Here is a 12,759-nt window from a genome sequence, read left to right on the forward strand (position 1 = left end):
TGTGTGTGTGTGTGTGTGTGTGTGTGTGTGTGTGTGTGTGTGTGTGTTAGAGAGAGAGAGAGAAAGCAAATAGATATGACCAGAGAAGAGTACGGGTGTCTTCCTTTATTGATGGATTTTTTTTTCTTAATTTGACTTTATGAGTATATGTATATGACTTCCTGTATGTTTGTGTACCACCTGTGTGCCTCGTGCCTGGGGAAATCAGAAGAAGACATCTAATTCTCTGGAACTGGAGTTACAGACAGCTGTGAGCTGCTGTGGTGGTGCTGGAATTGAACCCAGATTCTCTAAAAGAGCAACCAGGGCTCTTAACCACTGAGCCAGCTCACCAGTCTCTCCACCTTATTTTTAAAGACAAAGTCTTTCACTGAACTTGGAGCTTGCTGCTTTGTCTAAACAGCCAGGCTAGCAAGTTCCTTGAGATCCCTCAGTCTGCCTGTCTTCACACCCAAAATCTGGGATTTCAAGCTCAGGGGGCCATGTCCATCTGAGTTGTGGGTGCTGGGGATTTGAACTCAGGTTCCCTTGCATTGACAGCAAGCACTCTGTGAGCCACCTTCCCAGGCCCCAGCTATCCTTTTTTTATTATTCTAATTTCACTTTATTTATACACAGATCATTGAAAAGGGGAGATTCATGAGTTAGTTGGAAAAATACTTAGAAAATGTCAACCTGCCTCTTCCCAACTTGTTCTTTCAATGAGAACAAGTGCAGGCTCAGAGCCAGTTTCTGCAGAGGCAGTTTGAAGACCCAGGTTTTGGAAGGAAACCTGGGAATGAATAAAATCAATGCACACTGTGTGTTCGAGAAGGGAGTGACTCAGAGGGCCATTCACTTCTTCGACTGTTTACTGAGAGCTATCAGTTCTTTCTTAGAACCAGAGCCCACTTGGCGATGCAGGCATCCTGCCCATGTCCAGCTCCGGCCTCTTCAGGGAATGCCTTATGTCAACAGCAAAAGGAGGAGATGCTGCATAGCTCAGCTCCGAGATTTTTGCCTAGTTTGGTGGTAGATGGCTTATTAAAGTTTCATTTAAATATTTAGCTACTAAAGTAAGATGCAAAATCACTAATAGGCACCAAGTATTTGAGAACTTCTTTTTTCCATTGTATTTTATGTGTATGGATGTTTTGCCTGCATGCATGCCTGTCTGCTCACTATGCACATGTCCGATGACCATGGAGACAGAAGAGGGTGTCGGATCCCCTGGAACTGGAGTTACAGATGGTTGTGAGCCACCATGTAGGCGCAAGTATCCGAGCCCACATGTAAAAGCAGCCAGTGTTTTTAACCACTGCATCATCTCTCCAGCCCCTAGGGAGTACTTTTTAAACTGCAATTATTCATAACTTTTAAATGGATCTACCAAGAGTGTTTGGCCCTCCGTATCGATCCCTGGGTTCTGTATCCATGGATTCAACCAAGTCTGTATTAAAAAGAAAGAAAAGGAAAGGAAACCAGTTGTGTTGGTAGAAGAACTTTTGGTCATTCTTCCCTAAGCAGCGCAGTGTAACAACTGTCCCCTTACTTGCGTATGCAGCGTTACATTGTGCTCAGGGTTATAAATGAAGCGGAGCCCACTTAAAGCATGTTGTGGGTGTGCGTAAGCTGTCTGCAGGCCCTGCACTATTTTATAAACTGACCTGAGGATCTGTGGATTGTGTTATCTGAAGAGAGCCTGGAACTAACCCACTGTGGACGCTGAGAACGGCCTCTAACATTATTCCTTTCTCATACTTTGACAAAGAATGGGCCATTAAGAGACTTAAAGGGCTGGGGTGATGGCTCTTATGAAAGCACTTATCTCATAAGCATGAGGACCAGAGTTCAGATCAACAGAAACCCACATAAAATGCCAGGTGTATGCAGGGGCCCACCTGTAATTCCAGCCTTCAAAGGTAAAGGCCAATACAAGAGGTCTCCAAAACAAGGTCACTAGCAAAACTAGTCATAATCGGCAGCTCTGGGTTCAAGTGAGAGAGCCTGCCTCTGTAAATAAGGGGGAAGAGCAATGGAGGATGACTCTTGATGACAACCTCAAGCCTGCACATCCACCCTTCCACATGCTCTCACAAATGCGCAAGGACATGCATACACACATACACACAAAAAATAAAAAGCATAAACTTTAAAGTCTACATTCTTTTATTTCTTAGTGCTTGATCCATTAAAATCTCCATCTCTTAGTGACCCAAGTTGTGTGCTACCATTGGTGGTAAATAGGGTGTGGCTACTGAAGATCCGAATTCATTTCTGGCTTTGCAGTGTTTATGCTGGTCCATCATTTGCATTCGGTAAAGCTTCATTTCTCCTCTTATTAGAAAGGATTCATCACGTATGCCCTCCCCCTCCTCCTTTGCTAGGAGTGGTGCTAGTGATGGTGAAAAGCACAGGTGTCTCAGATTCTCTGGCAGCATTAGAACAACTCAGCATTTCCTTCTGAGACTCACCCACAGAGGTCACAGGTGGCTACCAGTCCATGGGGCACCTTGCAGTCAAAGAGGGTAGAAACAGGAACACACAAGTCTCCTGGATCTCCAAGGCACTGTAGCTAGGACAAAGTCTAGCTCCCTTTTGACCCATACTGCTCTGCTCTGTGGAGGCCAGTGGATTTTAATTAATTGTACATGGTGGAATCTGTGTATGGGGATGTGCGTGTGTGAGTGCGGGTGCTAGAGATGTCCAGGAGAGAGCATCAGATGCCCTGGAACTGGAGTTACAGGTGATTGTGAGCTGTCTAATGAGTGCTGAGCTCTGAACTATGGTCCTCTGAAAGAGTAGGAAGCACTCCTAACCACTGAGCCATCTCTCCAACCCCCTAGTAGGAATTCTGAAGGATCACCCCAGAGCAGGGTTTCTCAACCTGTGGCTCCAGTGTGAGGAACTGTATTAAACGGTCGAAGCATTAAGAAGGTTGAGAACCACTGTTCCAGAGGACCCAGTGGAGCTGAGAATGAATATGCTTCCAGTTCACAGAACAGGGAGCTGGGGAGATTACCCTGTGGGTAAGAGCATAAGATCCAGAGCTGGGCTTGGAAAGGGAAAGGGAAGAGAAACAGGTGGCTTTCTGGGCCTGCAGGTTAGACAGCCTAACTGAATGAGTAACTCCAGGTTCAGTGAATGACCATGTGTCGAGGGAATAAGGTAGACAGCAACTGAGGAAAGGCACCCAACATCCCAAAAATGCATGCATGGGTTCAGCCCCTGCTACACATACACGCACGCACGCACGCACACAGGAAGAATAGGTGGTGCCTGTACTGGAGGTGATGACTGAGCTCTCTTCTGCTGTTCTTACTTGTCACACTCTCTTCCCAGTAGTTCCAGGCTCTATGCTCCGGGAGCTCAGCTCAGCCCATTATCTAGCATAAACCATGTTTGAACATCTTTTTTTTTTTTTTTTTTTTTTTTACATCTCCAACAGATTTATTTTTAAAGGAATGGCCTAAGGGAGAAAAAAAATGGGGTACAGAAGTATGGACTAGAAAATAAATACAAATGTATGCTGTTTTACTAATTAGTTTATAACCACAAAGGTACAGAGGATGGTGCCCTGTACAAAACATAACAGATTCAAACGAGGTGTTCCCTTAGCAAGGCTGAAGATTCAGTCTCTGGTATTTGGATCTAGGATGCAGTCCTTGTGTTTGGCTCACTGGGTGTTTGGCACAGCTGTGCTTCTAACCGGATTTGAACAGAAGAATGGCCACCTGACCCAGGTAGAGATAGAAGAAGTGCTTGGTTTCATGTGTCCGCCCCACGATGCAGTGCCAGGTGGGATTGTACTTCTTGTCAAACTCCTTCTTGATGTGGGCCGCAATGTCCTTTCCTGTGTTGTACTTCTCCAACGCTTGGGTAGCGTACTCCACCGAGTCCTGTTGCATCTCTTCCGACATGTCTGCATTTTTGATCACCGCCTTCCGGTCGCACATGGTTACCGTGGAGCAGGGGCCAGCCGGCTGCTGCGAGCTCCTAGGGAAGGTGCTGGCGCCGCTCAAGCAGCTGAGTAGAGCCGGTCGCTACCAAAGCCGTGGCGCATCTCTTGAACATCTTCTAAGTGGACTGGTAACTGAGTGGATGGACGAATGATGAAGCTTCTTTTCAAGAAAAATAAAACTGACCATCACAATCCCCTGTCTAAGGATATTAGCAGCCATTCCTCAGGTCCCGCCAGTTCAGGCCAGTCATTTCTTTCAGACCAGATGCTCTTTCAGGAGGAAGAACATCCACATGAGATGTTATTAAAGTGTCCGAGTGTCAGTCCTGTGTGATGGGATAGCTTCAGGAAGGTTTTGGTTTTGTTTGGATGTTTTGTTGTTTGTTGTTGTTTTCATGAAACCAGGTCTCACAGTGTAGCCCTGGCTGGCCTGGAACTCAGAGAGGTCCTCCTGCCTCTGCCTCCTGGAAGCTGGGGTAAAAGGCATGTGCCAGCACATCCCAGCTTCAGGAAATCTTGAAGGTTCTTCCTAGGGCCAGTATTTGCTCATGTGTGGTATTTCCTGTTTGGGTTTCCCCAGGCCCAGACAATAAGAGGATGGCCAGGAATGTGTTGAAATATGAAAGGCTCTTGGCAGAGAATGCTCACCAGGAAGTGGCTGAGACTGTCATTCAGAGGCCCAACGTACCCCACCTGCAGACCAGGGACACCTACGAGGGCCTGTGCCAGACCCTGGGCTCCCAGGTGGGCTTCCTCCGGGAGAGAGGAAAGGGAGAACTGGCTGGGGTTGGGGTAACTTGAGGGGAAAACTGACGCCTTAATGACAATACAACGCCTGAGAGGCTCCATCTTCTAGTACCAGTTCATGATGCCATGGCTCCCAGGAGCCTTGACCCATCTTTTCTTACATCGATTCTATCTTTCTTTTCAGCCCACACACTACCAAGTCCCCAGCCTCTACTGCTCTTACGAGACCAATTCCAGCCCCTACCTGCTGCTCCAGCCTGCCCGCAAGGAGGTCATCCACCTTCGACCCTTTGTAGCTCTTTACCATGACTTTGTCAGTGACGCTGAAGCTCGGAAAATCCGAGAGCTTGCAGAGCCGTGGGTGAGCATCCCCAATACCTCCTTGTTTCCCCACATGCCTGGAGAACAGATGGCTGGCACAGCAAGACATTTTCTTAATCCAGGAGCTGAAAATGCCAACCATTCCGTAAAACCAGTCAGTGGTGGGGAAAAGCATGGCTGTACTCAGCTCTGGTGGGAAAGGATTGAGATGAGGTGCCAGGGGAGTTAGATGCTCAGATTGTGCTGGCAATATATTCTTAGGGATGTGGAATACATAGCTATCAACAGTTGTTAAAATCCAGCCAATAGTGTGCTTGAGACCTGGGCCTATTGTACATCAGAGTGATCTCAGAAAATAAAAAGGAGACTTCCCCAAATGTCAACTTTTCCTTATAATTAATAGAAGAAAAGAACTTGACAGCAACAAGGAGTGACATACTAGTACGTATTTACAGACAGAGTAGATATGGATTATCTGATTCAGTTTCGTGACTCTGTGAAAGAGGGAACTGAGGCCAGAAAGGGGAACTGGTTTAAGGCAAACACGTAACTAGAGCCAGGACTGAGTGTAGAGAGCTGATTCTCTCTCTCTTGTTCTTCTCTCTCTTAGTAAATTCAGGCGAAGTTACACTGGGTAACTGGCCCCTTACCCTCGGAGACCGCAACAGTTTACGTTACATGTTGGCATTGGGCTGGCTGCAGCTCGGCCGCAGCTCCAATCTGAGACCCAGCCTGGCATTTTCTTAGTTCAGGAGCTGAAAAGTCTCCTTTGGGATTTTACCGGTCTCATGGAAGAGGGAATAAGACAGAAATGGCAAATGTGAGCTGGCTTTTAAAGCTTGTATTTGGAAATGCAAAGATCACTTCCACCAACAAACTGGTAAAAGCACAGAGGCAGGAGGATCTCTGTGAGTTCAAAGCCAGCTTTGTCTGCATCGTAAGTTCCAGGACAGCCAGGGCTACAGAGTGAGACAGTGTCTCAAAAAGCCAAAAAACAAACAAACAAACAAAAAAAAACCAACAACAACAAAAAACCTCAAAAAGCCAAAAAACAAACAAACAAACAAACAAAAACAAAAAACAACAACAACAAAAAAGAAGACCTGTTTAATCCAGCTTCTGGAAAGGATAGTCCATCTCACCTCTACAATCCTGTTGTATTTTCTTTGAAGGCACAGTTATTTGGGGCAGAATTATTTATTTCCAAATGGACGCCATGTCCTTAAGTGTGCTGTCCATCCAGTGAGACATTTAGTCATCCATCAACAAAGAGGTGAGGAACTTTTCCTCTGCATAAGGCAGTGATTGCCAACCAGTGAGTCTCAACCCCTTTGGGGGTCAAACGATTCTTTCACAGGGGTCACATATCAGTTATGCTGCATATCTGATGTTTATATTACAATTCATAACAGTAGCAAATGACAGTTATGAAGTAGCAGTGAAAAAACTTTATAGTTGGGGGTCACCACAACATGAGGAACTGTATTAAAAGGATTGCATCGTTAGGAAGGTTGAGAACCACTGGCGTAAAGCAAAGACAGTGCTGTGATCGAAAGCACTAAGTGAGGTGACCTGAGGGGAAGGTCAGGGGGAGGAAGCCCTGGGGAGGAGAGGAAGGAGCAGGTTTCTCTCACTGAGAGTAATGGGCAGGGTATTCTGGAGAGACAGAGCCACACATTGCAAGGGCCTGGCAGGTAATGTGTTCAGAGACTAGAGAAGCCTGGTGTCACGTTAGGGAGTTTGGGCTTTACTGCACAGGCTGTGGAGAAGGACAAGGTGACAGATGGGGCCATGAGTGGCCCCAGTTTTTAAGGAAAACTCTGAGAGCAGAAGTAGGTTGGAGTGAGACCAGCAATCAATCATCTGTCCTCCAGGCCAGGCTAAGTCTGTTCTGAGTTTTGTTTGTTTGTTTTCTGAGATGATTAACTTGGCTGGGGATAACAATGGTGCATTGTCAGTGACATCAAGCTAGCAGCAGCCTTTTTCTTAGAACAGCTCTGTGGCCACGGTGTTGGGACAGGTGACCCATCAAGAGATGTTCACTGACCCCTTCACAGCAAGGTCATGTATGAGCATGCACAGACCTTGCCACTCTCCCTTTCCGAGCAACCTCTCTTTGCAGTTGTTGATGACTGTCTGGCCTGTGACTATTCCAAGATAAGCTAAGGGCTTGTGGGAGGATGGTCCCCATGGTACCTGAGCCTCCATGGTACCTGACTTACCTTCTCTTCCTCTTCTTCCTCCTCTTCCTCCTTCTCCTACTCTTCCTCACTATTCTCTCCTGAAGCCTCCTCCCCATCTACTCCTGCCCTTTTTCCTCAAGAACTCAGTAGAAACCATGTACCTCCGAGGGTCCCCCAGCACTGGCTGCAATTCTGGCCTGCTTTCATTCGTTCTCTGGGTGACTGTGCCTTTCAGGGCACTTTTAAGGGGCCACATGCACTAAACCACCTTTTCTCTGAACTCAAAGCTTCTGTTACCAGCTGAATAGCACTTAATTTTTCTGTTAATTCTGCCATGTATGTATTGGCTGGTATCACTAAGCATTGTGTCTCCCCAACCCTTATTCTGCGCATTGCTGCTGCTAAGATTTTGTCCCATGCATGTGACGTTTATATTTGTTCATGCGTGTATACTCATTTGTATAACTCCAGATTAAATTTGAAGGTTTTCCTCATTAACCTCCCCCACCTTATTTTTTTTAAAGACAGGGTCTCTCTTTGAGCCAGGAGCTCATCAATCCAGCTTTTAACCTGGCTAGCCAATGAACTGCAAGGATCCACCTCCCTAACCATTGGGATCATAGACTCACCTCCACACCTGGCCTTTTACGTGAATGCTGGAGATCAAACTCAGGTGCTTCTGCTTACACAACAAGCCTTTTGTCTCCTGAGCCATCTCTCCAGCCCCTTATAGTTACACTTTGGGAAAGATTTTGCTGTGTTGCCCAAACTGGCCTCAAACTCCTGAGTTCAGAGGATCCTCCCCTCTCAGCCTCTTGAGTGCTGGGCTTATAGGCAAGTTCCACTGTGCCTGCCTAATCTTTGAAGGTCAGAACTGCTAGAACTGGCTTTCTAAATCTCTTAAACTCTTGAGTGTTGACACAGCTCTGTAGCCTGGCTGTTGCTGACTCCTTCTTTGCCCTTGACAATTGAGCTGCCTGTCTTTTCTATAAATAGGCCTCTGTCTCTCTCTCTCTCCTTTCCTCCCTCCCCCTCTCCATCTCTTCTTTCTGTCTGGAATGTCTGGAATACTCTACTCTTGGCTTCTTTCAGACTGTATGATTGCAGCATGAATATAAGCATTTTGGGAAGGCTTCCCGTCCCTAATAAGAAGGGGCAAGAAGCCTATCTCTGTATATTCATAGCAGCTTGCCCATTATAACATCATCAATCTATGGACAGGGATGTTCTCTGGTTTAATATACATACACACGTACATACTTACATAGATTTAATGTCCCTCACAGCGCTTAACATCAAAAATTCAATAAATACTTGCTCTAAAAAACGAATGACTTGCCTGTAGACAATGACAAAACTATGAAAGAAACTAGGTACAAAGTAACTCCCTAAAAGGGGTGGGGTAGAATTTTTTAAAAAACAAACAAAAAAAAACCGATTGATTTTTTTTTTTTTTTTTTTTTTTGCCCTAGAATAACAAAAGAGGACATTTGTCTTTGAAACTCTCCTCTTCTGGTTTTAGAAATGACAGAGGCACCACTGGTCACCAGTACGTCCTAGTATAGCAGAGCACCAGGCCAGGAACAGCTGTCAGGGGTGCATGCTGTGGCGTGCCTACAGACAAGGAATTGTGTCCAGGGGAAAGGAGCGAGCTTTCCTGAGGTCGGCTGTCTGGGTTAGCAGCTGGGAAGGCTGCTGCGTTAGAGGAAGGGAGAGGCTTGGCTATAAAGAGTTTATGAAGAAAGGGTCTCAGCTGCATGTGGTTCATGAGGGGAGGGGTTTCAGCTGTGTGGTTCGTGAGGGAAGGGGTTTTGGTTGTACAGTTTATTATTTCACCTCTTCTCTCACTTCTCAGAGATAGAGAATGCTCTTGGTAATAGGGGAGAATGTGGGAGCTAGCGGAGCTGGCTTCATTAAGATGTCCCTTTAACCATTTCTGAGCATCTGCTCCCTGCCAGGCCAACTCCTTGCCCTACAGAGGCTCACTCAGATACTAGACAGAGGCAGACACAGTCTCAAGTGCTCATTTCTCTGTCCCTAGAATGGTGAGTTTTCAATAAGGACATACATTAAAAAATAGACTATAGACGCTACATACAAAAGTGTTCAGAACAAAATAGAAACAGTTAAATTAGTACCTTCAAATTGTGGGTTTGGGGTTTTTGTTTGTTTGGTTGGTTGGTTGGTTTTTCATAAGCTGGGCAGTTGCAGCATAGCAGTGACCATCTGTAAGGAAGAGTTTTGGCTAGGGTTCTTCAGAAGGGACAGGCCGCTCCAGAAGGACCTTGCTATTGGAGATGTCCATTTAATTTGACAAGCATGAAGTGCTTATCCTAGCTCAAGCCCCAGGCCTGACGCCGTGATACAAACCGAGATGAGAAATTGCCGTGCTCTTCCCCAACTCAGTCTTGCCCACACAAAAGGGACTCTGTAGTGACACAATTGTTCTGGCTCTTTAAATGCAAGAGACATGTTTGTGCCACACATAAAATACATTTTTAACGAGCAAGGAACTGTCAATTGTTACGCTGTAGAGACAGGCACGTCTGTGGCATGATGAGCCATCCCTTTGCATGGGAACCACCTGGTCTTTCTCTTGTGCTTTCCACCAGCTCCAGAGATCAGTGGTGGCTTCGGGGGAAAAGCAGTTACAAGTGGAGTACCGCATCAGCAAAAGGTAGGAAAGGGCCTTGCAGGCAGCCCCTCTTGGGGCTGAGGGTACATCTGGGTCAGTAACAACCCTTCTGGGACCGCTAGAGGGCCGGTAGTTCATGTTGTTGAAATCTACTGTGAGAGAAGTTTCCACGCTGTCATACCATGCCTCCATCGATTGCAGTATTGTCTGGAGATTAACTGAGAGGTCACTAGGAAAAAGCTTGGCAAAAACTACTCTGCCTTAAAGCAGAAAACACGCATCCCAGGATGCTGCTCAGAGAATGCGTTCCTACACACGTCTCTAATTTTACTGTACAGACCCCCTTTCCACCTCCTGACTCCCGTACAAGGCTCCAATGTGTGCAGCCAGTCCTACCCTTCGGCCCTACCTACCCCCAACCATTTCTTTCCACAGTGAGTACAGGACTGGGGAGAGAGCGAGAAGGGGAATGCCCTTCACAGCCACGTGAGAATGTGGCGTCAGCTTCCTAGAGAAAGGCTAGACCTCTAGGCGAATGTCCTTGTCCTCTGGGAGGGGACGTGAGAGATGAGTTTTAGTCCAGGATTATTTGAGCGCCCTTGATTTGGACTGGTACATTTAGGACTGTCCACCCTACTTCCTACTGTGACCAAAACCTAACCAGAAACAACTGAAGGGGAGAAAGGTCGGTTTTGGTGGCTGGTTAGAGCGGGTCTAGTCCATCGCGGTGGAAGGCGTGATGGCGGTGGTTCCCTGGTGGCAGAAATGGGCAGTGAAACCTCTTCACCTTCCTACATCTCGGGGGAGCAGAGACAGGGCCTGGATTGGAAGCAGGACCAGGCTGTGAACCCCAAGACCCACACCCAGGTTCTACAGCCTCACACAGCAGCAGCAGCATCTGGAGACCAAGTGTTCAAACACATGCACCTGTGGGAAACACTTTCCACCCAAACCATTATCAGGGACATTTTACGTTAAAAGCTGTTCTCTTGGAGTATGTGTACCATGTGCATGCTTTGCCCAAGGAAGGCATAGGAAGGCATTGTGCTTCCCACAACTGGAGTTACAGACAGTTGTAAGCAATGTAGATGCTGGGAACTGAACCCAGGTCCTCTGCAAGAGCGAGTGCTTTTAACCACCGAGCCATCTCTCTAGCCTCTGTGCTTTTTTTTTTTTTTTCTTTTTTTTTTTTCTTTAAAAGCAGTGGCTAATTTTGTCCTGGGTGACTTTTGCAAATCCAAGAGCTTGTAGTTTAATAATCTCCGCATAATGATATGGAACAAAATAATCCATCAGGGCTACTTAGAGAACACAGCCTCGTTTGTCCAGGGGTTTCAGTTCTGGCTTCAAATTCTCTTCTTCATAAGAATCTCAACAAGACATTCAGACACGGAGTCTGAACTGGGCTTGATCTGTCCTGGTTTGCACAGAGCTGGACCAGATAGTTGAGATGCCCCTGTGTACCATGGCAGTCAGTAACATACCCTACACAATTCTCCACGAGTGTTTCTCTCTGTCTTCTAAAATCCTGGAAGTAGATATAACCGTCACCCCCTTTATAGAGGAGTACACTGGCCCTTAGAAAGGTCATGTACCTGACAGCATCATGCAGAGATGGAGACATGTTGAAGAAACTACTGTAGTTTCTTCCATTTCCATTCTTCCTTTCGTTCCTTATCTCCCCTTTCCTTTGGTTGGGGCATCCAGTCTTGCTGTGTTTCTCAGGCTGCTTTTGAACTCCTGGACTCAAGCCACCTTCCCACCTCAGCTTCTTGAGTGTTGGATGCACCACCACACCCAAAAGTCATCACTTTAAGTCCTGGCTGCTCCTCATGGAGATGTCTTAATAGCACAGCAATTTTAAGGATGGGGTTTGTCATCTTCCTCTCTGAGTCATTCATGGTCCTGGGTTCTGTGAGCTTTCACCCTGCTCAGCTCAGCTCAGCATAGCCTCAAAGAGTGTTAGCCATGCAAATGAGATTGTAGGCCAAGCAGACTGGGCTGGCCTGAGGATGAGTGGGTGACTAGGCATTCATGGCTCCTTCTCTCTCTCTCTCTCTGGTAACAGACTTGATTCATTTATTTATTCATTCATCCATCCACATCTGTCTGTCCATTCATTCACAGACAACATGTGGCCAGTTCCAGCATCAGATCCTGACATTCCAATCCTTGCTGTGTTTTCAGTGCCTGGCTGAAGGACACTGTTGACCCCATGCTGGTAACCCTGAACCACCGCATTGCTGCTCTCACAGGCCTTGACATCCAGCCTCCCTACGCAGAATATCTCCAGGTGGTGAACTATGGAATCGGAGGGCACTATGAGCCTCACTTTGACCATGCGACGGTAACAGTGGGGTCAATGGCCAGTCTTCTGCGGTAGGGAGCCAGTGCGCTCTTTCTCAGAGGCACAGGTCTGGTAGGGCTGTCAGAGAATACTGTCGAGTCCAAGAACACAGGCTCTTGTCTCCAGATTATCTGACAGCCTTGGTTCTGCTGGTTACTGGGTTCATTTCCTTACCTGTCACTGCCTTCTTCTTCACCAGAGTTTTCCAGTGGGAGAAGAATATGGCCTGTAATAAAATCTCATCTCCCACTATCCTTGGGGACTTTCCGGTGAGGACTGTCTTCAAATCTTTCTCCTTTCTTCGTGACCTCAGCTGCTCACCTGTACTGCCAATAGCACTTATTTACCCACTTACTTACTTATGAGCTTTTCCAGACAGGGTTTCTCTGTGTACCCTTGGCTGTCCTGGACACACTTCTTAGACCAGGCTGGCTTCGAACTCACAGAGATCTGCCTACCTCTGCCTCCCTGAGTGCTGGGATTAAAGGTGTGCCACCACACCTGACTACCGGAAGCTAGCTAGCTAGCTAGCTAGCTAGCTATCTATCTATCTATCTATCTATCTATCTATCTATCTATCTATCTA

At 46.7% G+C, this 12,759-nt stretch overlaps 2 protein-coding genes across 2 annotated transcripts in view; one reads left to right on the top strand and one right to left on the bottom strand.

The window, feature by feature from the left end:
- The window catches only part of P4ha3 (prolyl 4-hydroxylase subunit alpha 3), a gene marked incomplete at its 5' end in the record, with an annotated part of 37,560 nt that overhangs the window by 16,566 nt on the left and 8,235 nt on the right, over nt 1-12,759 (top strand). The window contains 4 exons of the mRNA XM_055623677.1: nt 4,521-4,684; nt 4,872-5,048; nt 9,804-9,868; nt 12,014-12,173. Of these exons, the coding sequence (XP_055479652.1) occupies nt 4,521-4,684; nt 4,872-5,048; nt 9,804-9,868; nt 12,014-12,173 (566 nt within the window). The remainder of the gene's footprint in view (nt 1-4,520; nt 4,685-4,871; nt 5,049-9,803; nt 9,869-12,013; nt 12,174-12,759) is intronic.
- LOC129688651 (dynein light chain 1, cytoplasmic-like) lies at nt 3,411-4,028 on the bottom strand. The gene has a single exon (XM_055623602.1). It carries the CDS (start codon nt 3,933-3,935, stop codon nt 3,684-3,686), a length of 252 nt encoding a protein of 83 aa, XP_055479577.1. The 5' UTR covers nt 3,936-4,028; the 3' UTR covers nt 3,411-3,683.

This window comes from Psammomys obesus, unplaced genomic scaffold (genome assembly GCF_907164565.1).
Source record: "Psammomys obesus unplaced genomic scaffold, mPsaObe1.curated_primary_1811, whole genome shotgun sequence".
In the NCBI taxonomy this organism is placed as follows: Eukaryota; Metazoa; Chordata; class Mammalia; order Rodentia; family Muridae; genus Psammomys; species Psammomys obesus.